General features: G+C 42.5%; 1 protein-coding gene across 3 annotated transcripts in view; it reads left to right on the top strand.

The window, feature by feature from the left end:
* Positions 1 to 1,463: 1,463 nt before the first annotated feature.
* HEATR3 (HEAT repeat containing 3) overlaps positions 1,464 to 26,811 on the top strand; it is a 40,640-nt gene continuing 15,292 nt past the window's right edge. Inside the window, exons 1-12 of one of the 3 annotated variants that reach the window (XM_042968727.1) lie at positions 1,464 to 1,754; positions 1,885 to 2,057; positions 4,019 to 4,106; positions 5,482 to 5,594; positions 7,607 to 7,716; positions 10,454 to 10,594; positions 12,281 to 12,558; positions 17,103 to 17,193; positions 17,301 to 17,458; positions 17,943 to 18,025; positions 19,190 to 19,326; positions 25,845 to 25,933. In XM_042968727.1, the coding sequence (XP_042824661.1) occupies positions 1,623 to 1,754; positions 1,885 to 2,057; positions 4,019 to 4,106; positions 5,482 to 5,594; positions 7,607 to 7,716; positions 10,454 to 10,594; positions 12,281 to 12,558; positions 17,103 to 17,193; positions 17,301 to 17,458; positions 17,943 to 18,025; positions 19,190 to 19,326; positions 25,845 to 25,933 (1,593 nt within the window). In that variant the 5' untranslated portion in view covers positions 1,464 to 1,622. Of the gene's footprint in view, positions 1,755 to 1,884; positions 2,058 to 4,018; positions 4,107 to 5,481; positions 5,595 to 7,606; positions 7,717 to 10,453; positions 10,595 to 12,280; positions 12,559 to 17,102; positions 17,194 to 17,300; positions 17,459 to 17,942; positions 18,026 to 19,189; positions 19,327 to 25,844; positions 25,934 to 26,811 lie in introns of those variants that run through there. The other 2 variants (XM_042968726.1, XM_042968728.1) reach the window with 2 other exon arrangements.

Here is a 26,811-nt window from a genome sequence, read left to right on the forward strand (position 1 = left end):
AAGGTCACTGGGCTCCTCCTAAAACTAATACCTCCGTGGTTCCCAGAAGGGATCTTAAGCTCATTAAATAAAGTTTATCATTCATTTGAACAGAAGTGTTAATATCTCCCAGGAAAGAGTAACTAATGAAAACAGACCACAAAGTTTTCCCTCAGCTAAGGTTTTTGACCATTTTGTCTTGTTCATCCCCACAGTGAGAGAAACAGCAGGAACCTTTTTTTTTTTTTTTCAATCTCCTCCTGTTTTGTCTAGATGACATGACCTACCCTTTCCTCATTATGTGGTCTCTATTCATTCAAGAAATTGCATGCCTATTCTGTGCCAGGCAGGACTTGTTGGGCCAGTGTTGGGAATACAGTGATTTGTGTAAACAGGCAGTCTTGTCCTCACAGGGTTTAGTGTCCAGCTGGAGAGAGTGTGTGTATGTGTCCAAGTATGTATTTAGGTATGTATTATCAGTATTCCCATTTTCACAAACGAGGAAACTGAGGCGGAAGATTAACTTTTTTTTTTTTAAGATAGGAATTTTATTTTATTTTATTAAAAAAATTTAAATATATATATTTTTTTAATTTTTGAGAGAGAGAGAGAGAGAGAGAGACCATGTGCAAGCAAGGGAGGGGCGGAGAGAGAGGGAGACAGAATCTGAAGCAGGCTCCAGGCCCCTAGAGCTGTCAGCACAGAGCCCTGGGTGAGTGGGGGGGTGGGGAGAGCTCGAACTCACGAGCTGCCAGATCATGACCCTAGCCGAAGTCCAAGGCTCAACCAACTGAGCCACCCAGGTGCCCCTAAAAATGTTCTTTAAATGTTTATTTTTGAGAGAGAGAGAGAGAGAGAGAGAGAGAGAGAGAGAGAGGCAGAGTGTGAGTGGGGAAGGGGCAGAGAGACCCGGAGACACAGAATCCAAAGCGGGCTCCAGGCTCTGAGCTGTCAGCTCTCCAAGCCCTGAGATCAGGATCTGAGCCAAAGTCAGACAGCAACGGACTGAGCCACCCAGGTGCCCCCGGGAAGATTAATTTAAGGGAATCCGTCTGATCAAACATAGATGTACATTCATTCTAAAACATCTAAAACAAAAACTGGGTTGTTTACTTGACGGGAGCTGTGCTATGCCCTGGGGGACACAAAAAATCCTGGTTAATAATTTTGAGCACCTAAAATAAATATGTCAGGTTTGGTGTTAGGCGCCTTACACAATTTTATGTGAGCCTCACAATAACCTTGCAAGTTAGGTATCCTTAATCGCATTTTGGTTATTATGGAAATAAGAGTGTGGCAACGTTCAGTAACAATAAACGTCACTAGGCTCATGGGAGGCTGTAATCCCATTAAAACCCAGTCTCCTTCTTCCCGGGGGAGGAAAAACCCCTGACTCCGCTACTAACCCAGGTCTGGCCCCACCCCCACCATTACGCCTGCGCGCTCCCGGAGCCAGCCTCCTCCCCGCCGACACGCGGCGCGCTTGCGCACTGCTTCTCCATGTGGGCTCCGGCAGTCAGCGGGCCCGGCTGAGCAGTGGGGCCGAGAACCCCTCGGCAGCAGGACCCTGACACCAGCTCAGCAGCCTCCGCGGTCCTGCTGTTGCCCTCCTCTCTCGGTCTTTTCTCCCAGCGCACATCGCCATGGGCAAGAGCCGGACGAAGCGCTTCAAGCGGCCTCAGTTCTCTCCTACGGGCGACTGTCAGGCCGAGGCGGCGGCGAACGGGACTGAGGGAGAGGAGGACGACGGGCCGGCGGCGGAGCTGCTAGAAAAGGTGAAGCGGGGGCGCGCGGGGCTGCGAGGGGCGGGCTTCGCGCGGAGCCCTGGGGCAGCGCGGCGCGCCCCTGCCGCGGCCCCCGCGCCTGCGCTCTGTGCTGCGTCTGACACTTGCTCCTGTCCCGCAGCTCCAGCACCCGAGCGCCGAGGTCCGCGAGTGCGCCTGCGCGGGGTTGGCCCGGCTGGTGCAGCAGCGGCCTGCGTTGCCGGGCCTGGCGCGTCGGGACGCCGTGCGCCGCCTCGGGCCGCTGCTGCTGGACCCCAGCCTGGCGGTGAGGGAGACGGCGGCCGGCGCGCTGAGGTGAGCCGGGAGAGAGAGGGGTCGCGGCGGCCGGCCAGCGCTGTGTGCGTGCCACGCACCGTCGATTATCTCCGTGCCCTTGCCTTCGGCAGCTCGGGAGACCCAGAACTGCCCAGGGTCTCCCATTTGCAGAGGGGGGATTTGAACTCAGTCTGCACACCCCTGAGGAGCGCACCCCCCTCCCCCAATCGCATCCCATCTGTCCAGCTGGCTGCTCCAGCTGCAAGCAGCCAACTGCCACGTATCCTCCTCCCCGCAAGGCCTAACATACATCGCTCCCTCTCCAGGAACCCCCAGAGTCCCGAGGTTCTGTGAGCTCTTCCAGTGCATGTGGCACGTGTTCTGGGTGCAGGGAGTTTGAGCAGGCAGAACATTGAGCCTTCACAGAACCCGTGTTGATGAGGAGACAAGAGACTAGTAAACAGGTAAAACAGGAAATACTAGATAGTGAGAAGTGCTATGGAGAGAAACAAGAGGATAATGAGTTGGAGGTGGGAAGTTCCTTTAAGTTATGATCTGTAGATGACACTTGATCTGATGCATCCGAGCCAGACCTGAAAATCCAGGGCAAAAGCATTCCCGACGGAGGGAAACAGCAAAGAAGTGAGGCAGCAAAGGACTTGGCCTGGTTAAAGAACAGGAAGTTTAGTGTGGCTTTGCAGGGCAGGGGTGGGTATTACAGATGAGGTTGGAGAGGTGGACAGGCACTCGGTGGTGTAGGGCTAAAGGGCCTATGGTGAGCAGGAGCGGCCTGATCTAATTTATCTTTTGAAAAGGCTACTCTGGTGTCTGTGCAGAGAATGGACTGTAGAGGGGGCAAGAGTAGAAGGTAGTGTTTGCAATTCTTGCCGCTCTGTCTATATCATGTTGCATTTGGTGCTTTAGCAGGTATATTTTGTGTATCCACTGTGCTCCAAGCAGTGGGCTAGGCTGTGGGCATGTGTTAGTGAACAAGATAGATATGACTTCTGTCTTACAGCTTTGAGGGAGACAGACATTAGCCAAATAATGATTTGGTTATAAATCATTATATATGATAGATAGATAGATAGATAGATAGATAGATAACTGGGGGGTTCAGAGAAGAAAGCCCTAAGGGAGGGGTGTTTGAGGTGAGCTCTAAGGGATGGATGGGGATTAGCCACATACTGGAGGAAACCACATGGAGGAAGCCCTACTCTTTCCCTGCAGCATACGTACACTGGGAGCTCCTGGAAGGTTGTGGGGGCGTCTTCTGATTCATCTCCGTCTTCAGTGCCTGGCACAGTGCTGTGCACTCAGAAGGCAAGCAGGCAGTGGCTTTCCAATTAAAATTCAGTTTAGCCTGGCTTGCTTCAGGGGCTGTCCTTCAGCCTCACCCTTGCTGCCCTTGGAAGTCTTGATCCCAAGAAAAGTTCCTTTCATGTAAGATCATGCTGTGATTTGTTCACATTAAATAGGAAAAGTCTTCTCTCTCTTACTGCCCCTGTAGCCATGTACCTGTGTATTGTTTCAGACTTCAAAATTAAGTTGTCACATGACAAAGTCATTTGTTTACATCATGTGAAACAAGGATCAGAACAGATGAAATCTTTGGATTGATTCTGTGGCATCTTTTTTTTTTTTTTTCTAATGTTTATTTTTGAGAGAGAGAGAGAGAGAGAGACTGAGTGTGTGCGGGGAAGGGGTAGAGAGAGTGAGAGAGAAAGAATCCGAAGCAGGCTCCAGGCTCTGAGCTGTCAGCACAGAGCCTGAAGAGAGACTCGAACCCACAGACAGTGAGACCATGACCTGAGCTGAAGTCGGATGCTTAACCAACTGAGCCACCCAGGCACCCCTGGTTCTGTAGCATCTTACAGAAATCATATGCAGTGCCATCTGGAAAACCTTAAGTATGGGTAGAAATTACATTTGAGAACTTAAAAGTGTTTTTGTGATGTGTGCTCTGAGAAAGTAAAACTTATTTTAAACTTTTTGTGTAGAAATCTCAGTGCTTGTGGAGGTTTTGAAGTTTGTGATGACATGGTGACTAAGGATATCATGACTCCTCTGGTCGCACTGCTGAAAGAGGTAGGTGGTTTAAAAAGTATCTTCATGGCAATTTTTAATTGTAGCTTTTAGTATATGCACTTAGATTTTTTTTTTTTTTTAAGCCCTTTGGTATTAGTTATTTTGTCTTCCCTCAAAACATTCTATGGGCATTTTATTTCTTTTCCTAGAAACACAGATTTCTTCTCATTATACCAGTCTCCATTAGTTTGTCCCCACTATTTTTTATTTATACGCTAGTTGGAAAAGCCCTTTCTAAAACTATAGACTGACTCCTTTAGACCTTAAATTTTGTAAATAAAAGTAGTTTTTACGTTTTTGTGTCAGGTGGTGTTTTATGTATTATTTAATCCTTCCAGCAGTCCTATTTGGAAGGTGTTATTCCTGTTTTAGAGATGAGAAAACTGAGGCACGGACTAGGAATTTGCCATGAAGACTACATTAAGTTTTCAAATTTAACATCACGCCAACCTTAGTGCATGACGTAGTTGAAGGGAATAAGGCGCGCTCTCTCTCTCTAGGCTGCTTCTAGTCCACTATTCTGTATTGATACATAACTTTTATTTAAGGCTTTATAAAGAATATCCAATTTTGATGAGAGGCATCTCATCTTATTCTGTTCAGAGCATTGGTTCTGAACTGGTGGTGATTTTCCCCACAGGGGACATTTGGCAATGTCTGGAGACATTTTTGAGGTGTTGGCTACTGGCATGTAGTGGGTAGAGGCCAAGGATGCTGCTAACATCCTGCAGTGCACATGTGAACCCCACAACAAAGAATCATCCAGTCCAAAATGTCAGCGGTACTGAGACTGAGAAGCTCTGCTTTAGAGGGGGCCATGGGCTGTGCTACAGGGCAGTCCTGCCCTGACTTCGGAGCCAGAATACATGGATCTGAATCCCAGCTTTGCCATGTATTAAGCTACGCTTTCTGCAATCTCGTACCTCAGTTTTCCTTTTGTAGCAGAAGATTGGGGATAATAGATCCTCTGCCTCACAGGTTATGGTCAGGATTAAATAACCTAATGTAAAAGTGGTTAGAGTAGTACCTTGTGCATAGAAGGCCCTGTGTAGATGTTAGCTCCTATTGCGTGTTACCTTTCTGTGCCTGATTTACTGTCTTCATTGCATTAGATAAAATACTTTGTATTGATTCTACATGTTAAAGTGTTAAATGCTTTGTATCCAGTTTGCACAATGACTCGTGAACTTTTCCCGTCTGTATTTCTTGCCAGAAGGGAACAGGACTGTGGGAAGGGTACTGCTTATGAGAATTTGATGAGCTCGTTAACCACTATAATTTCTGATGTTTAGTTTTTGTGTTTCTTCACTATCATTAGCCTTTTTGTTTAATTATTCTTTTGAACCAGGGTACTAATCATGATATTTGGTTGCAGTGTAGTGCCGGACTGGATTCAAATGAGATGTCTCCACAGGAAAAAAAAGATCAGAACAGAAATTCTATTGAGAACATAGCCAATGAGGCCATGAATGTGCTGTGGAATATATGGTAAGGTGCTTTCCGAACACAGCCTCCTGCTTCAACACTACTCAGGCTGCTGCTCATTCTGTAAAACTGTAGAGAGAGCTCTGTTCTCCTTGGTGGGCCTGTGATCTTAGGTGATCTAAGATCAGCCCTCCCTCCCAAGCCCTTTTCCTCATAGCATTGCTGTCTCTGTTTTTGCTTTATGACTTCTCTCCAATCATTGCTGCTGACAGAAATAAGAGGAATCGTGGCCATTACCATGTACTCTACCCCAGTTACCCTCCACTGCCTGCATACCCTTGAGTGGTCATTGTCTTCAAGCTAGTCAAGCCCCTGTGCAGCAGCTGCTTCGGTCTGGCACCTGGACGAGACGGGGCCACAGACCTTGGCTGGTGCGTTATTCCTCCACCCTAGCAGTTGCCATTTGACAGGACCGCCGACTCCTGAGAAGAGCTCCCTTGGCCCCAGTAGGAAGAAGGCCATGCTCTCCATGATTGCAGCAGTGGCGGGGTGGTGTGGACTTGATTTTAGGAATGGAAATGGCTAGAAACACTACCTGGACTTATTTTTCCTACCCTATTTTATGTCCCACCTTTCTAACCGGGTTGTGTCATAGTTCCTTATTTTCTAGTCAGCAGCAATGATACCTTCTGACCTAAAAGCACAGATGTATCTCAGAAAACAGGATTAAGTTGGATCCTGAAAAGCTGCCCACACAGCAGTCTGAACGTGCCGATGATTTCATTTCAAACTAGTGGATGCATTCCACCAGAAAATTGGAGAGATCAGATTTGAGGAAATGAGCAAGTGGGTGGTTAACAGTTTCCTGTACCCAGGAACTTTAGCTTATTTAATTGTTAGAAGTTTTAAAAAATTTTCTTTGAAAAGAGCCTGAAAAAGTAGTCTCCACAGTGTCTCTTTCCTGAATGCCTGTGAGCCCTAACAGTACCGTTTCCAGTTGTTCTAGCTTTTCAGTTTTGTCTTATGCTTCATGATTTTAAATCCTATATGTTTAAGTTGTATACGTGTGTATATATTTACAATTATCTTAACGCATGTATGCCTTATATTCCTGACTATATCTGATTCTGCTGTGGCCATCTTGAGGGTAGGCTCATAGCAGTGCTGTAGTAACTAGGTGGGGTAGGTAGGTAGACAGATGGACAGAGAGTCAGGCAGAAAATAGTTTATCTTTCGATAACAAGATTGAATTTCGTAATTTAGTCACCTCTGTTTAATAAGCTGATCCGCTCTTTTATTGTATCATGTGTATATGTGGTATGAACAGAGGGATACTTTTCTCTGGAAACAGGGATAAAATTATTAAAATTACCTTTCTTTTATACCCCGTATTTCATATACTTATTATATTTAGTTATATTTATTAATAACATTCTTAACATTAATTCTGATTTTTTTATTAAAAGATAGTGTAGCTTCAACTATATTTATGATAGCACTTTCTCTTCTGCAGACTGCAAATTCTGCTTGCTGATTATAATAGTCTAGAAGGAGTGAATAAAATTCATTTTATTTTCTTTTAAATTTGTGCTTTTTGTTTTATAAGCATAGAGGCCTTTTATCCTCACTTTATCTTACTATTACTGTTACACAGTGGAAGGAACAGTAGGCTGGACCCAAGGAACCGCCACAAATAAAATGTGTGATCTTTGAATAGATCACTCCATCTTTGGGGCCTAGGTTTCCTCCTGTATGAAATGAGGATTAGAAGTAAATGGTAGTGATTTCTAAGATCTCTTCCAGCTCTAGCCTCCTATAAGGAAACTGGCATGCAGGTAAAGAGATTGGTTAGAATGTCCTGGTGTGTTAGACATAACAATACAGGTGGCCAGTCTTGTTTATGTACAGTGTATATGAATGGGCATTGGTTTATTCATCTGTAAAAATGGTGGGTGCTTGACTCCAGCTCTTTAGTTCGTTTATAAAGCCTAATTTATCTTTTCATGAATTTCTGTGGTTGATTTCTTAATGTTAACATGTGAATAGTAAAACTTTTTTTTCCCCCTTCAATTTAGTGAATGCAGTAGTAGAGCAGTATCTATATTCAACAAAGAAGGGTGTTTGGAGATTGTATTAAAGTATTTAAGTAGGTTTTCCACCAATGTGGACCTGGCTATTTCAGTAGGTAAGTGAAGAAAAGGTGATGATTTATTAAGTATGTATGGCCTTATTCAAAAATTTTTATTCCAACATAGCATGTTTATTCTACAGGAGTGATTTTTTTTCTCATTATATATAAATGTGTAACTGAGTTCTGTTTGTTTTGGATCTTTTAAAATCTATGATTAATACTTTACTTACTCATACAGTTTTCCTGCTCTTCACTCTGAAAGGGAGGAAGGCAATTATGTGAGCAGGTGCGGTTTCTAGTGTATCACCATTCTTAGAAGGCTTTATTAAGTCTTGAAGCTTTTATCTCCCATTTACTGAGAAGTAGTAACCCACAACTACCAGGCCTTTGAACCAAAGTTAATTGGAATCTAGACTTATTTAAATGTCTTGTACCACTATCTCATACTCTCAGCAGAACACTGATAACCTGTGCTTTTTTTGAGAGAGGAAAGTAAGTGATTGAAATTTCACATAGGTCTGCTTCCCTTCTGTGGGACAGGGAAAGCCCAGGCTGGCAGCTTCAGCTGCCTTGCCTCCCTCACTTTCTCTCTGGGGGGTGAGAGAGCCAAAGTGAGGAGCCCTTATTCATTTCAGGAGACAGATTGCAGGGTGGGTGGCTCAACAGAACTCTGGGGACAGTGGAGAAATAATTGATGCAAAGCATTTCTTTTCTACCCATTATAATGACCAGGTATCCAGCTGTCCTTTTATTTAATTATGCATTTCTCCTGGCATGGACTAAGTGTGTTTCCTCTTAGTGATGCTTCTTTTGTCTCTAATGGATACTTTTAAGAGAACACACACACACACACAAAAAATAGTGGAGTAAATAATACTGGGAAAAATTTTTAAATCAGTTTCTCAAAATGGAATCTTTGGTGGAAGGGTGATTTATGAGTAAATGTGGATCTTAAAAACAGTTGAACTAGGAAATTTGTAGGTGGCTTTTCATTTCAGAAGACAATTTTTCTTACAATGAGGGAAATTGACAAAAGGTAGTTAATAGCTTTTATTTATTTTTTTAATTTTTTTTATATTTATTTATTTTTGAGAGACAGAGTGAGACAAAGTGAGACTGGGGGAGGGGCAGAGAGAGAGGGAGACACAAGAGTGGAAACAGGCTCCAGGCTCTGAGCTGTCAGCACAGAGCCTGACGCGGGGCTCAGACCCACAGACTGTGAGATCATGACCTGAGCCGAAGTCGGATGCTCAACCGACTGAGCCACCCAGGCGCCCCTAGTTAGTAGCTTTTAAAAGAAAAACTTCACTTCTGTTTTTGTATCTTTTGTAGATTTAGTTATTTAAAATTTTTTTTCTCTAATAAACTTCTAAAAGATGGATCAGAATAAAATAATTTTGAATTGTATAATAGTGTTTTATTTCCGCATTTAGCTAGATTCATGATTTTTTAAACAAATGTCAAGTAACTTTGGTTTGAAAATCAAGCAACATTCACATGAAGTAAAGTGAACTTCTGAGACACTGTTCTTTATGTTAATATGGCTTTCTTTGCTCTTGTATTGTCTTTATGGTAGTAGCCATAGTTTCTCTAGGCTTTTGCTAAAGTGAATTTAGTTAATCTCTTAGTGAAAAAAATTACATTTGGGCATATATATATATATATATATATATATATATACACACACACGCACACACACACATGCATATTTATGGATTCGTATACAAATGTGTTTTGGGAACCAAACTAGATCACAGAAGTAGCATATATTTTGACTAATTTGGATGGGTATGGTCAGCTTTGAAATTTTGAGACCTGAAAGAAATGGATTTGTTTGGAACACACTAAGAAAAACAAACTTGGGCTTGCTTCATCTTTGTGCTTCAGAGGTCTCTTCTGCCAGACCTGTCAGGCAATCCCAGTTGTTTTGATACTTTCAGTTAATTATTTCTAATATGCAAGTTGTAATCCATTATCTTGTTTTAGTACAAGGTAGCAAGTAAGTACTAAATGACCATATGTCTATGAATACTGTAGCCATCTCTCAGTTTACTCATATTTTTATGTAAAATATTTTCTTAAGTCTTTTTTAATGTTCGTTTATTTTTGATAGAGAGCGAGCAGGGGGAGGGGCAAAGAGAGAGGGGGACAGAGGATCTGAGGCAGGCTCCAGGCTCTGTGCTGACAGCAGAGAGCCTGACGCAGGGCTCAAACTCACAACCTGTGAGATCCTGACCTGAGCCACAGTCAGACGCTCAACCGACTCAACTCAACCCAGGTGCCCCTAAGATGCTTTTTTTCTTAAAGAAATATTGCTTCGCTAGAAATAAGTGCCCTAAGTTTTAAGGTCATGCTAAATTTAAAGGAAGCCAGAATGACCCCAAACCTGGGGCTTGTTCTTGACAGCGGAGCTGCTAAGAGTGTTGTCTGTGTACTGGTGTTTGGTCCACAGGCTGTTTACTACCAGTCCACTGTAAGTACAGAAATTGAGGAGAAACTTCTGTAAATGTTCATAGCAATTCCATGTTGTCACAACATTTAAGAGCCTTTAAATTGTATTTTGTGAAAGTATATTGTATAAAGAATTAGAAATTAAGAAAAAGAAAAACGTCTTTCACTGATCTTCGAGGAGCCTCATTTGCATGTATCATGCTTGAAGTAAAGCGTATCTATCTTACAAAAGCTACCTGTGTCTGAAGAAGTTGTAAAGATGCAGATGTTTTCTGATGAGTTAGATTGGTATAAATTACCCTAGCAGAATTCATTTGTTTCTTAATTTTTATCTTTATAGCATATTGTTTGCAGACAGTGACTGAAGATAACCCAGAGCTACTGAACTCTTTCACTGCCCCAGCATTGCATGTACTGGAGTCAGCAATGCTTTCTCCAGTCAGTTCCATGGACTACATTCTGTTAAAGACATTGGTGGCAGGTAAAATTTAGCGATTTTGGGACAGTGTCCTTTTTTAGTAATATGTAATGGGTAGAGATGGGGGCCAAAATTCAATCATTCGTTCATTTCACCACATCAGGACTTTCCGGTATATGTCTGTTCTGAAAATTTAATATTTAAGTGGAGATCCTTAATTCAAGAGGTTATGCATAGGGGTGCCTGGGTGGCTCAGTTGGTTGAACATCTGATTCTTGGTTTCAGCTCAGGTCATAATCTCATGGTTCGTGGGCTCCTGATAGCATGGAGCCTGCTTGGAATTCTCTCTCTCTTTCTTTGTTCCTCTCCTGCTCATGCACTCTCTTTTCTTTTTCTCTCTCTCAAAATAAATAAACATTAAAAAAAATTACATGTAATGTAGAATTTACCATCTTGACCATTTTTAAGTGTGCAGTTTAGTAGTGTTAAGTACATTCAACGTTGTTGTGCAGCCAATCTCCAGGACTTTTCATCTTGCAAAAGTGAGGCTCTGTACACATTGGACAACTCCCCATCTCCCCCTCCTCCCGGCCCCCAGCAACCACCCTTCTACTTTCTGTTTCTATGAATTTGACTTCTTTAGGTGCCTCATATAAGTAGAATTATACAGTGTTTTTCTTTCTGAAGCTGGCTAATTCATTATTTTATTAAAAACATTTTTTTTAATGTTTATTTTTGAGAGATAGAGAGACAGAGCATGAACACGGGAGGAGCAGAGAGATAGGGAGATGCAGAATTAGAAGCAGGCTCCAGGCTCCAAGCTGTCAGCACAGAGCCCGACACGGGGCTCAAACCCACGAACCACGAGATCATGACCTGAGCCCAATTCGGATGCTTAACCGACTGAGCCACCCAGGCCCCTGTTTTATTAGTTTTAAAAAATTAAAAAAAATTTTTTTAAAGTGAGCTCTCCACCCAACATGGGACTTAAACTCATGACTCCAAGATCAAAAGTCACAAGCTGTACCAACTGTGACTAATTTCATTTAGTATAACGCCCTCAGAGTTCATCCATGTTGTAACGTGTCAGAATTTCCTTCCTTTTTAAGGCTGAATACTATTGCACTATATATATTTATCACATTTTGTTTAACCATTCATCCATGGTTGGGCACTTGGGTTTGTGGCTGTTGAGTAATGCTGCTGTGAATATGGGTATACACATATCTGTTCGAGTCCCTGCTTTCACTTCTTTTGGGTAGGTACCAGGAAGTATTTTTATTATAACTGACTAACGAGTAACAGGTGGCTCCTGTTCTGTAGAACCTGCTCTCTGGTTTGTCCATGAGACCTTGGAATTTTAGTACATTTAATTCTACTGGAGTATAAGAAGCTGCCTAGGAGGGCAGCTCAGATTAAGATGAAAGAGAGTGGGCAACTTGATTTGTCATTTCAGGTGAAACCTGATCAGCCTTCTCTTGGTCTGTTGCTGTGTGGTGTATCAGAGAAAGGCATTGAGTGCCAAGGAAGGGAGATGATTGTGGAGGATGGTAACAAAGAGAGCTGCCTCTGTGCAAAGCTTTTTTTGTGTGTGTGTGGACATTTAATAAAAACTAAACAGGTGGAGGAGGGTTTGACATTTTTTGAAATCCCATCTGAGCTTAAAGAACCAATCTCATGGAAACTGGATTTAATAAAAGCTTTCACAGGGGATTCCTTATGTGCATTCCCCCCCCCCCCCCCCCCCAGGAACAGTTTGGAACCTAAAAGACATTATTCCATCCAAGAGTCAGGCAGAAATCATAAATGCCATACTGAAGATCTTATCGGAAGTGTTGGAAGTGGATGCTGGTGAAATAGTTATTCAAATGAAGGAGGCCGAAACTCAAAGGTTAAAAGCGGCAGCAGAGACAGAGGAGATACGAGAGAATGCCAATGGTGACAATCTGATTGAAGACGATGAAATGGAAGAAGTTCCTCATAAAAGAAAAGTCAGAAGGAAAACTTTCATTTCAGATTTACTTCCAGTAAGTTAGATTGATGGTTGCAATCCTGGATTAATACAGCTGTTTTCTTTTAATAGGTCGCCAAAGCTTTGCAGAAAAATGTTACAGGAAAATTAAATATAAAGTGAACTCCAGTAAAAATCAGTCCTTTTTCCCCATCGACTCTCGTGGTCACATTATAAATCTACTCCCAAAGGGGGAAAAGAAATCTCCTATCTAAAATTAAACTTTTATATACAGAATATTTCAAAGAGGGGATAGACCCGTCCTTTTAGAACACTTTAAATAGCATGCAGACACCTTCCTAACTCCTGTGTCTCCCCTCTTTGTTACATATTCTGCAAGACTGTCTTCAAACTAAAGGAATTTTTACTTTGCTTGGCTCGTCCCCTTGCATTCTTGTCTCTTTTTTAGTATTTATCCTTAAAAATAGCAAGCCCTCATTTGCCCACTGCTGCTGGGCAGAGAAGGTTGGGTGCTTATGAGAATTGATGGGTTTTAGGGTTTGCCAAATGGGTGGTTGTGACATGCTTGTGTCAGAGTAAAGGTGAGCAAACTTAGGTGCAGGGAGCATGTCAGCGGAGCCGGTCAGCAGAGATGGAGCCATACCTTGGAAAAACATTTCCCCCAAGGAGGAGAGCAGGGTGGACAGCAGGTTGGCTTTCTTCATTCAGGTGCACATTTTCTGTGCTCCTGCAGTGTGCCAGGCACCGTGCCAGATGCTGATGCTAGAAAGACAAGACATTTTCATCTTAAGGGACCTTCTCCATCTTGGGAGGACAGACCCATAATTAGGATGTATTATAATATGCCGTGCCAGGAGCAGTGATAGGGCTGTGCACAGATTTCTGAGGTAGTAGTGTTTTATAGAGAGGTACACCAGATCTATGGCCCTGATGGGAGAGGAGAGGAAGAGGTAGTCAGAGCAGGCTTTTTGGACAGAACACCTCACTGTCTAGGATGGGGTACGAACAGCATGACGAAAGCAGGTTGGTGTCGTTAGGGGGCCTGGAGGCAGGGGACATCAGTGAGGCTGCTGGCTTTCTTCATTCCGAAGGAGGATGATGAAGCCTGGGCCGGAAGAGTGCTATTTCCATTCCCTCACACTTTCTGCAGTTCTGCATGTGGCTTGCCCCGATTTGTATAAAGTGAACTGAAACTGAGAGCTGTCTTTAGTCAGTGTCTTAGAGTTTTGAGAAGTTTGTGCCCAATAAAAATTCTCTAAATGGAATATACCTGAAAAGAAATATAACAGTATCTTACTTTCCTGGGTTCGCAAAGTCTTGTAAAGCACAGATCGGTGCTATTTTAGCGAAGTCAAAATGTTGTAGCTGGAGCTACTCTCCCGCCCCCGTGGCTAGCCCTTAGGTACACAGCAGCGCGGTGAGTTGTGGGGCCACTATGAAAGTGAGAAGCCTGGAGCTGCTTGCAAATCATAAAGTCGCTTCAAAATCATGGCACCCCTTTTGGTGCAGGCAGGCACATATTTGAACCCCAGATTTCTTTTTTGTCTGTAGTCTGAGTACAATTTAAAGCCAGTAAAACAAGATAGACAAAGGCATAGCCATGTGCCTTATCCTCGCAAACGGGTATTTATAAAGAACCCTAGGAACATTTTTCTGTTCAGTTGTCACGGGAAGGGTCAGTCCTGGATCTGGGACATACGTGGCTTCCATCTGGGGAAAGTGACAGATCAGGGCTTGGAGGCTCTTCTGCAGCCATGGTATTGCGCTGACCTTATCCCAACTGGTGCACACAGACCACGTTTTACCACGACAAATGCCCGTCAGCAGAAGCCGAGATTACAGGTGGGCTGTCGGGGAACCCTGAAATACCTGAAACACCTCCCGGGGAGCGGGAGAACAGCACCCTGGAGTTCTGCACCCTCAGCCTTGCTTCCAGGGGGCTCCTAGGGGGAGAAGGTGGGGACTGAGATCCTTGTCTACCAAGACGAAAGTGCCATGGTGTAAAAAGTGTTGATATTTAACTGTTGTTTAGGCACTTACTCTCCCAGCTATTATTTAAAAATAGAACATTGGTGCTTATAAAATGCAGTGTTTTCTCATAACAAAACTTGTTTTTTAAAGTCTATTAACATAACCGAGTAGACAGGATGGTTAACACGCTGGTCAGCCAGCCAGTGTTTAAGTGCCAGTAGGGTGCTGGGCATCATGCTGGTATGTGCCAGGAATATAAAGTGTGTAATGCTTGTCGGCTCTGGTCTTTCTCACTGCCCAGTGGCTGGTGCAGGAGTCCTTCGGGATCAAAACCTTTAATCACATCGTTTAACTTAAGAAGATATGGCCACAAATATGTAGAGAAGGAACCAGCCCAAGTTGTTGTTTTAGCATAGGCAGAAATAGAGGAGTCTCTCGCCCAGCTTCCACAGTTATCAGTGATCAAATCATAGTCTGTTTTATTTCATCTATTTCCCCACCTTCTCTCCCATCTCAGTGCTGAACATTTTGAAGCAAATCTCAGATGTCATAACATTTCATCTAGATTGGCTCTTTATGTTAGTTTGATGACAGTAAGAAGCAGGGAACTGTTCTGAGCAAGAGAATTACATAAAGAAGTAGAACTTAATTTCAGGATTCTTCTGAGTCAGATCTTCATACATCTCAAGGGAATGGGAGCTCAGCAAGAACATATCTTACTTAACTTTGAGTCTACTCTAATAAATGTTTACTTGAACATCATATACACAGCAGATAGGAATAATTTTTATGTACATTCTTGCCAGTGATAAAAGGAATACAAACGGAGGGATTCCTAAGCTACATGTTTTAAATTAACACGTTGCTTTTAAAATAATTATTAATAAATGTATTATCTTTTTTTTTTTAATTTTTTTTTTAACGTTTTATTTATTTTTGAGACAGAGAGAGACAGAGCATGAATGGGGGAGAGGCAGAGAGAGAGGGAGACACAGAATCGGAAGCAGGCTCCAGTCTCTGAGCCATCAGCCCAGAGCCCAACGCAGGGCTCGAACTCACGGACCGCGAGATCGTGACCTGAGCTGAAGTCGGCCGCTTAACCGACTGAGCCACCCAGGCGCCCCAAATGTATTATCTTTTAATTTATTATTTTAAATTTATTACTATTTTGTTTTTGTTGTAGATACTTATTTTTAAAATATTTTTTATTTTGAGAGAGAGAGCACAAGTTGGGGAGAGGGGCAGAGGGAGAGGGAGACAGAATCCCAAGCAGGCTCTGCACCATCAGTCTAATGCGGGGTCTCAAACCCATGAACCGTGAGGTCACGACCTGAGCCAAAGCTATGAGTTGGATGTCTAACTGACTGGGTCACCCAGGCGCCCCAGATTTCACTTTAAGGAACCTCTGCGTCCAGTGTGGGGCTTGAGCTTACAACCCTGAGATCAAGAGCTGTATGCCGTACCGACTGTGCTGGCCAGACACCCCTATTTATTATTCTTTAATAATAATTTTGAACATTGGCTGGCTCAGTCAGAGGAGCATGTGACTCTTGATCTCGGGGTCGTGGGTTTGAGCCCACATCAGGTGTAAACATTACATAAATAAAACTTTAAAAAAATAAAAATAAATAATTTTGAACATGGTTCAAAATTACAGTCAAATCATTGTACAAGAAGTTGGTGGGAGATTGTAAATCAGTGTGAACCTTTTTGAAGGGAAAATAGGAACATGTCACAAGATCTGTAGATGTCCCTTTTGACCCAGTAAATCTGAGGAAATGTCATATCCCAGTAACCTGTAATATTCCAAATTAGTGGCATGCTTAATAAATGATAGTGTATCTGTTAAATAGAATACTATAGAGGCATTGAGAAGGCAGTTAGAAACCTGTTGAAATTGGGAAGCATTCAGACAATGAAATACACGTTATTTTTAGCTTACGCACTCTTCTGGAATATCAGTGTAGCTATTTCACTTTTCATAGGTAACTTGAGAATTAAGGTCATGTAAATTTATACAGCCCATTTTAAGAATAGTAATTGATAAGTTCATGTTAATTATTTCCAGAGGAAAAAAGTTCTCCCCTTTTTTCAGTCTTAAAGAAATGCTTTATTTCGGTCTTCAAAGAAAGCCAGGAAGCAAGCCTGTCTGCGTATACGGGCTTGTTAGTAATTCTTGTTAATGCAGTCTTTTCCAAGAGGACATGTAAGCATCTAAAAGCAGGTTTGTTGTGGATAAGTGCCTGGTCTCTGAAATGAGCTCTTGTTTTAATCTTAGTGGGCTGAGCTCCTTCTTAACACATTAGATCAAGTTTCAGGGTGAATTCAGTTCAGAATTCCTGAATATTTACCTGTTCTCTGCAGCTAACTAAGCAACACTTAGAGAACAGCCATCCAGAGAGATGGAAGCACAGTTATCAGTGGCCTGCTGCACAGTGCCAAGAGGAATCATAATGCTTATTTGTATTTGAGCACGTTAGGACTTTTCTTCTGGCTGCCCCTTCCCCCAAGTGCTCTAGTCCAAGGGTAGAAATCATGTAGTAGGCTTTAACTAAGGACATCCACGTGAAAATATTTTCCCAAACATTGAGGGTTGGTTGATTTTTTTTTTTTTTTTTTTTTTTAAAGCCCACTGACAAGGAACTGAGAGAAGCCATGGCATTGTTGACAGCTCAGCAGACTGCTCTGGAAATTATCGTCAACATGTGCTGCAGTGAAGGTTTGTCACCAGTTTACACTGAGACATTCTGCCCCTGGACTGAAAGGGCAGCTTCCATGAGGATTTTCTTGAATATTCCAATTATGTGTGGTTCGCACTCTTCCCAGATCCCTCCGACGATGAGTGGGAAGAGTTTTCTAGCAGCGATGAGAGTGATGCATTTATGGAGAATTCCTTCAGCGAGTGTGGTGGCCAGTTGCTCTCTCCCCTCTGCCTCTCCCATGAGGTTCACACCGCTTTCACCAACTACCTCATCCCAAAGAAGGTAGTCTGTTTTTTGTTTTTTTTTTTTAACGTTTATTTATTTTTGAGACATGAACGGGGGAGGGTCAGAGAGAGGGAGACACAGAATCTGAAACAGGCTCCAGGCTCTGAGCTGTCAGCACAGAGCCTGACGTGGGGCTTGAACTCACGGACCGCGAGATCATGACCTGAGCTGAAGTAGGCCGCTTAACCGACTGAGCCACCCAGGCGCCCCAAAGGTAGTCTGTTTTAAGTCTAGCCTCATTCTGGAGCATGGGGAGGGCTAGCTATTCACTGTGTATTGGAAAGACGTTTGCTCACACTGTAGGTAACTGGCAGGAAGCAAGCTAGGACTAACGGTACCGGGAGTACGAGGAACAGTAAGTAGGTCCTCACCACGTCTGACCATTTCACGTAGAGGTAACATGTTGGGATTTGAAAAAGGGATCTTGTGTAAAATGACACTACTCTTTAACCTTTGCTTTACTGCCTTCTTTTAAATCTAGATTTTTGAGAAAACTGCCTTTCCAAACAGCATTGCAGTTGACCTATGTTCTAGAAGTCCCACTTGGAAATCTTTGGTTAGAAAGTAAGAACTTTTGTATTTTCAAAAATTTTTTTTTTTTTTAACGTTTATTTATTTTTGAGACAGGGAGAGACAGAGCATGAACTGGGGAGGGTCAGAGAGAGGGAGACACAGAATCTGAAACAGGCTCCAGGCTCTGAGCTGTCAGCACAGAGCCCGACGCGGGGCTCGAACTCACGGACCGTGAGATCACAACCTGAGCTGAAGTCGGCCGGTTAACCGACTGAGCCACCCAGGCGCCCCAAACTTTTCTATTTTCAAAACTATTTGTTATTATGTGATTATGTGAAACGATGGGCCTTTAAATAGAAGATGCTGACTCCCCCCAGATTCAAGAGTTCTATTCTTATGTGTATTCCATAGAAAAAGGGGTGCATATGTGCACTAAGCCATGAGAATGTCCATGGCAGTGTGGTTCATAGTTGCCCCAACCTGCCAACAACCTCAGTGTCCATCAGCAGCAGAATGGATAAATAAATTTTGACATAATCATGCAGCAGAATATGTACAGCACTAAAAAAAAAAATAAAAAAAAATAAAAAGCCGAACTGGAACATTGAGCAAGAAGGCAAGGCACAAAAGAATAATCACACTGTGATTCCACTTTTACAAAGTTCAAAACCTGGTAACACTTAACTTTTGTCTCAGGAGACATACGTAGGTGGTAAACCTATAAAGAAGAGCAAGGAAATGTTTACCATAAAAGCCTGGATAGTGGTGACCTTTAGGGGTCAGAGAGGTGGGGCGTGATAGGGAAGGGGTAGATGGGCTGTGGGGGTGCTGGCGGTGTTTATTATCTGGGTGCGCAGTGTTTGCTTTATAAAATATGAATAAACTAGTAAACTCTATATATGTGTTGAGCACTTTACGTATGTCATATTTCACAATTAAAAATAGTTCAGATGCTGCTGTGCATAAAAATTTTTCTAAAGCAGATTCCCTGTGACTCATAAGTGAGTAATTGTGCCGCAAGCCCTGAGTGCTCAAGCAATTTGATTAGGTAGATAAACAGTTCACCTTAAGATTCTTTGTTAATAGCCATATACCTTCTGCTTGCAGATATTCCCAGCCAGAGCCTGAGGCTTAGGTGGAAAGTTAATACTGGATTCTGTTGGATAATAGACCGCATTAGGGAAACAGACCGCATTTTTTTCGCTTCCTTTCCAGGATGAACACTATTCAGTGCAGAGCCCTCGTGTGTCTCCAGAGTCTCGTATCCCTCCTGGATGTGGACCATCTGGGGGGAGCCGCAGCTCTTCAGACACTTGCACAACATCTGTCACAGCTGCTTTTTTCGCAGCCAGGTAAATATTTAGGCCTCATTGCAAAAGACTGTTTGGATCAAGCAGAATTTTGAAGGGCCAGGAACTTGGACTTTGGCATTGTACTGTGTTTGTCATCCAACCTGAAGAACCTTTCCCAAGCACTAAGAGTCATATTTATAGTTTCCAGAGATATAGGGTCCAGCCCATATGCTGGTTTATGGGTTGTATTTGTTTTATTATTAAGATTTCTTGCATCCAGTTATGTCAGGCCAATAAGGGTGAATCACAAATATCGTAAATATTAAGCCCCATTAAGATATTCAGGTAATTCTCTAGTCTTTCTTTTTCTTTCTTTTTTTTAAGCATTCTTTTATTTTCTTTTTTAGATTTTTTTCTTTTTTTATTTTTATTTGAGAGAGAAAGAGCAAGAGGGAGAGAGGGGCAGGGAGAGAGAGAGAGAGCGAGAGTGAGTGAGAGAGAATCCCAAGCGGGTCCATATTGTCTGCGCAGAGCCCGACCCAGGGCTTGATCCCACAATCCTGGGATCATGACCTGAGCCAAAATCAGGAGTCGGACGCTTAACTGACTGAGCCACCTGGCCACCCTATTTAGTCTTTATTTTTCTTCATTTTTCTTCTTAAACATAAAATCATTGATTTATATTTGATTGGGTAGTCTATACATGTATCACAGAATTCACAAGTTACTACAGGACATAAAGCAGAGAGCCTCCCTCCTTTTCCTCACACCACCCAGTTCCTCTCCCAGAGTCCATCACTGTTACCAGTTTCTTGTGTGTTCTTCCAGAGAAATTCTCAATATCAAATATGTATATGATTTGAAAAAAAAGTATATACATGTGTTCTTAAGGCAAATGGTAGACTACCAGATACACAATACTGTACCCTGCTTTTTTCTAACACATTTCTATTTTCAAACACCTTTGCATGGTAAGAGGTATTACCAAGGTCTCTAATATGGATCAATTTCATTTGTACATAGAGACCTAGGGAGATGCCATATGTAGTTAACTATTTTTTCTAAGTGACCTAGCTGTATAAGGGTTAATGCATGTTCTTCTAACAGATTTTCATAGTTTGTGGTAGTAGAATCTCATTTGACTTGGTCACATGACACTATAGCAGCTCAAGCCAAACAAACAATGAGAGACTGAGAGGGAGGGAAAAATAGTACTTTATGTAGCAAAGGAAAATTCTCCACATTGCCCTATTTAACATGTATGTCTGCAGTGAGAGTAATTTGGGAGATAAGAATCTGCTGCTCTCAGATCCTCAATTTCAGAGTGTCTTTAGGGAGTTTTTGAGGGTAAACTTGAAGATATATAATATTTGCTTTCTGTACTAACCTTAGAATTTAACCACCAAATAAGATGTAACCTTGTTGTGTTACCATTGGTGTATTACTCACAAATCTCATTGTAAAGTATTTATTTGACGTATCTCTCCTCTTCTTAGACACATCATTAAGTCAAGAGCTGAAACTCTTAGGGGAACCAGGCTGGCTCAGAGGAGCATGTGTCTCTTGATTTGGGGTCATGAGTTTGAGCCCCATGTTGGGGATAGAGATCACTTATATAAATAAGACTTCAAAAAAAAAAGTTGAAACTCTTAAAAGATCAAAACATGGTCGATTTTGACTAAATGCAAGTGTCTGTATAAACATTCATTCGAGAGTTGCTCCCCAGTTCTTTGTTTTAAAGATTTTTAAGTTATCATTATTTTTAAATATTTTATTTTTAAGTAATCTCTCCACCCACCATAGGGCTCAAACTCAACCCCGAGATAAGAGTCATTTGCAACTCTGATTGAGCCAGCCAGGCACCCAATTCCCAGTTCTTTTAGACATCTATTTTGCACTCCATCAAGTTAATATGAGGTGCTGTGCTTTTAATAGTGCATGTTTCAGAAGTTCTACGTCATTTTTAAAAATTGAGTAAATGTTCAGAAACCCGTATATAGTTATTCTGTCTCTCCTGACCTGCCAACATTTGTTAGTCAGCAGATGTAATTTTCCAGTGATCTCAGGCTGTGCATTCTTTCACCGGTGCGATCATGTGAAAACTGTGCCCAGCCACACCTAACACACGATATGGACAGGACTGGGCAAGCTCTGGCTGCAGAAGTGACTTGTCAGCGTGAGGTGGCCAGATAACTGTAGCTTTTTTTTTTTTCCCCCGAATGTTTGTTTATTTTTGAGAGACAGACACTGAAAATCCTGAGCAGGCTCCACGCTGTCAGTGCAGAGCCTAATGTGGGGCTCGAACTCATGAGCTGTGAGAGTCATGACCTGAGCCAAAATCAGGAGTGGGAAGCTTAACCGAATGAGCCACCCAGGCGCCCCCGCTGTAGCTTTGTGTTTGTCTCCCAGTCTTATGAACCAGGCAGAGATTTGGATGGTGTTGGTGGGGGGGGGGGGTGGTCACTGGAGAGGGGGATATTTTATCTGACTTTTGCTGACATTGTGGCTCCTGTCAGCCCAGCTGAATGTCCCATGGTAGGGGAGGGAGGGGGCTACTGTTGCTCAGGCCCTCTCCCATCCACCCATTCACATGGGTGCCCTGTAGGGAGCCGGGCCAAATGGGATTGTGCACAGCCATGCTCCCAGGGGAGCATGACCTATCCAAGCCTATCACTGCTTCTAAGACCTGCCTAACCGGAGGGGATCCTGTCTGCCTCACTGGCAGAACAAACTGTCATGTCTTGCCTCTGAGCCATTTTTTCAGTGGGAGTCCAGTCAAGGTACTGGAAGCCCCATCTCCAACTAGCAGAAAGAGAGTTTGTTTCACTTGAGTAAGTGCACATATGCTGTGCCTCTGCTGTGCAGAAAACAGGTATGCTTCTCCAAGTTCAGCTGGCTATTTGTGGTCCCTGATGCTTGCACATTTATTACCTGGAAGATCACAGGAAAATGAGACTAAGTTCAGCCTTGGAAAAATAATGGAAATTTTCTGAACTGTAGGAAACTAGAATTAAACACTTTAAGTAAATTCCAAGTTCAGGGGTATTGTTGACATAACCTTTTCTTATCAGAAGAATGAAATTTTTGATAAAAGGATAATTGCTTATATTTAGAGATGGTATTCTAAAATTCCTTTTAAACAGAGATTTATTAAGTTACATAACCTTGTGGGTTTTAGGTGGGTGGTTTGAACTGTTATTGGAGAATTTTGTGGAGGATGGGGCTAAATGTCTCTAACTTCTTGTGTTATTATCTCTGAACATTAAATATATGAGGATCATACAACTCTGCCTAATTTATTTTACTTTTTTAAAAATTTTAAATGTTTTTACTTATTTTTGAGAGAGAGAGAGTGCAAGCGGGGGAAGGGCAGAGAGAGAGGGAAACACAGAATCCAAAGCAGGTCTCAAGCTCTGAGCTGTCAGTATAGAGCCTGATGTGGGGCTTGAACCCATGAACCGCAAGATTGTGACCTGGGCCGAAGTCACTCACTCAACTGACTGAGTCACCCAGGCGCCCTTAACTTACTTTACTTTTAATGCTGAACTACGGTTCTGGGGGGTGCCTGGGTGGCTTAGTCAGTTAAGCGTCCAGCTTCAGCTCTGGTCATGATTTCACGGTTCATGAGTTCGAGCCCCACATGAGGCTGTGTGCTGACAGCACAGGGCCTGCTTGGGATTCTCTCTCCCTCTCTTTCTGCCCCTCCCCCACACTCTCTCAAATAAACTTTCAAGGAAGGAAGACAGGGAGGGAGGGAAAGAAGGAAATTGAAAATCAGTCTGAACAATTCACCTAAATAAAATTTGCTGCTTAATTACTTGTGAGTTGATTATTTACCTGCATTAAGATGTGCTACAAATTCTTACATGCCGAACAAAGTTGAGGGGAAAGACATTTTAGTCACCTCTTTTGTTTAACTTCTGTTGACCTTTACTTAATTTCTTCAACAATACCGTATGTGTTGACCTTTTACTGGGAATCTCTCAGAACGGCAGGGTAGTTTGAAATTCCTTTCCCAAAATGGATAAATGACCAGAAATGCGAATTAAATAAAAGTCATCCAAATAATAATCCTTAATTTAGGGAAAGTATAAATTGCACATAATGTAAAATAATAGTGTGGTTTAGATTAGTGTTTTGAATCTAAAGTAGTGGTTATTTTTCTTAGAATGGAAGTTAGAAAAAAATTGTTTGAGTGTGTTCTAGTTTGTATTGAGTTATTTCTTCATGACGTTGTTTAATTGTTTCATGTGCAGTTCATGAGTGTCTAGGGCTACACTTAATAGCTGTAATCAAATATAGATATAACTTACTTTTCAGAGCCAGTATGGTGACTTTTTGAATTTTATTAGTAACGACCTTACACCGATTTTTGAGTGCCTTTTAGATGCTAGGCTGTATGAGCGAGGCATTATTACCCCACCCTCCTGATAAGGAAGCTGAGATTTAGAGAGGTTGAGGAACTCCTTCTGGGGCATTCATTTCTTTAGCTATATTTATTGAACGCTTTATGCCATATTCCACTCTCCAGGTCTGAGGGATCCAGGCGTGGATGAGATAAGCAAGACCACTGTGCTCACGGAACTTACAGTCTCACAGATTTAATATAATTTTATCTAGGAAGAAAAAATGACAGCATAATTGGTTCAGGTGCCGTATTAGATGGGTTTACGTTGAAAGGCGTCTCCAAGGAGGTAACATTTGACCAGAGGCCAACATGAGAGGTCATATAAAGTCAAAGGCAGGATTCCATCCCAGGTCTGTCTGATCCTAAAGCTTAGTGTATGTTCTGTGAAACTTACAGGAACTCCCTACTTCAGTACGTAACATATATCTGAAAAGGAAGGTCAAAAAAATAAAATACGCAGATTTGATTCAAATCTGTGCAGAAGCTGGCACATTCTCATGCAGGCAGTCCAGAAAAGGGCATTGGAACCTTTCTAGGGCCCCAGGCAGCAGGAGGCAGAAAGCCAAGGTATCTGTTACCATATAACAAAGCACCCCAAAACTTTGTGGCTTAAAACAATACTCATGAGTTTTTCTCAGGGTTTCTATAGGTCAGAGATGGTTTGTCTCTACTCCACAATGTCTAGGCCAGGGGTTCTCAACTAGGGGCAGTTTTTCTCCACAGGGAACATTTGGCAATGTCTGGAGGTATTTTTTGTTCTTATAACTTGGGGGTTGCTGCTGTTATCTAGAGGGGAGAAGCCAGGGATGCTGCTCTTATACCCTACAGTGTAGAAGGGACCCCAAAGAATTGTTTGGTCCAAAATGTCCATGGTGCTAGGGTTGAGAAACTCTAGGGTTTCTGCCAGAAAACTGGAAGGCAGAACTTCTGAAGTCTTGTTCACTCATACGTTGATGGTTGGCTCAGGGGCTGTCAGCCGGAACACCCATAGGTGACCTCTTCATATGACCTAGGCTTCCTTACAACATGGTGGCTGGGTTCCAAGGGTAAGAGTTGAAAGAGAAAAAGAGCAAACACATGTGAGTCAGGTGCAAGCCGTGGTGCCTTTTACGACCTAGCCTGTCGTGTTCATGTGTCCTGTTGCTTATAGAAGTCACAAAGTCCCCCCCAGATTCAAGGGGAGGGGAAATAGATTTTACATCTTTATGGGATGTGGCAAGGCTTGGGAAGATCATGCAGAAATGGAAGTACCATTGTGGCTATTTAATATATAATCTACCACAGCAGGGGCTCCTGGGTGGCTCAGTCGGTTGAGCGTCCGACTGCAGCTCAGGTCATGATCTTGTGGTTTGTGGGTTCGAGCCCCGCGTCAGGCTCTGTGCTGACAGCTCAGAGCCTGGAGCCTGCTTCGGATTCTGTGTCTCCACTCTCTGTCCCTCCTCCATTTGTGCTCTGTCTCTCAAAAATAAATAAATGTAAAAAAAACCAAACGTATAATCTACCACAGCAAATCCATCACTTTCCCTTCCCACCAAAGACGTTAGAGAGCTAGCCTGCCTGGGTGACCCACAGCCTTCTGTATAACTGTAAACATAATTGTTTGTTGCTATTGTTCCATTTGTCCTGTGTCGGAAGAAGGGACAATAAGAAAAGAGTAAAAGTGAGCAGGAATGGGAAGGGGAAGTTGGGTTAGTCAAAACCATAGAAACCATTGAAGCCATGGAGGTGTAGTGGCCTAGCCCTGTGCAAACAACAGTTGTTGACTATGTAGTGGACTTAGGTGGTGAGGAAGTACTCTGATTTGGGAGACATCTCCATGCTAGTTCTGCCTAGCACCGTGATGGCAACCCGTGAAAGGCTGAATTCCGTCTACGAGGGCCAGCTCAGGCTTAGCACGTGCTAAAGAAGGAGATCAAATGAAAATTCAGTGTCTAGAAGGCAAGGACTATCCATAGAATGCTCCCTTGTTATGATTATTTCAATTGTGGACGTCTTTTCAAACTCAAGTAGGTAGCTCACAAGGAACTGTGGAAATTTGGGCTCAATATCAAAAGTGTTAATTATAATAGCATATATTAAGATTTAACATGCCGTGTTTTGATTGTTTCTTTTCCTACAAAGTAACTTGTCTTAGAGAAAGACAAATGTGTGTTTCACTTTTGTGTTTTAGATTTTGCTAAGCATGTTGACTTTCTAGAAGCCATAAGTAGTGCCTTGAGGGCCCTTTTGCAAACAATGGCCTCCAAGAACATTTCTCAGGTAAGATTCTTAAAAATTTTTATATGAAACCAGCAAAGATTCTGCATTATGGAGGCAAAGTTAATAACTTTTTTTTTTTTAAGTATTTATTTTGGGGGGCGCCTAGGTGGCTCAGTTGGTTAAGCGTCTGACTTCGGCTCAGCTCATGATCTCATAGTTCATGAGTTCGAGCTCCATGTCGGGCTTTCTGCTGTCAGCGCAGAGCCCACTTTGGATCCTCTATCCCTCTCTCTCTGCCCCTTCCCCACTTGTGCCTACTCTTTCTCTCAAAAATAAAAATAAACATTAAAAAAACATATTAAAAGTATTTGTTTGAAGAGTAATGTATGATCCTTGTAAAGAGAAGTCATATGTGCTTAAAATAAAAAGTAAAATATTTTCCTTCTTCCCACCAGTGCCACCAACACACGCAATCTTTTTTATCGATGTAACTTGGGTGACGGACAGGTCACAAATATGTTCTCTGAAAGCCATCTGTCTTCTGTAACCGTTTACAGAAATTTTCAAGCATGCCTCCTGACCCTCCACAGTGGTCCACAGGCATCTCTGTGATAGGTGCTTTCTCACTTTTATTTTTTGCTTTTTATTAAGGAAATTTTCAAACATCTCTAAAAGCAAAGATAATAGTATCACCAACCACAGGTGTCACTGAGTTGGCAACATCCTCGCCTTCTTGTTCTCTTTATCTCCCTTCCGCTTTGTTTTTGTTACCTGGACTGCTTTAAAGCAAATTGTGTTTATTTCACCCATAAGTATTTTATTATGTGCTTCATTACGTGTCTGTGACAGAAAATGGACTTTTAAAAAACATGACCACAGTACCATTACCCCCAAATTAACAGACATTGCTTTATCATCATTTGATATATGCAGTCTGA

The sequence above is a fragment of the Panthera tigris genome, chromosome E2, assembly GCF_018350195.1.
Source record: "Panthera tigris isolate Pti1 chromosome E2, P.tigris_Pti1_mat1.1, whole genome shotgun sequence".
Taxonomy (NCBI): domain Eukaryota; kingdom Metazoa; phylum Chordata; class Mammalia; order Carnivora; family Felidae; genus Panthera; species Panthera tigris.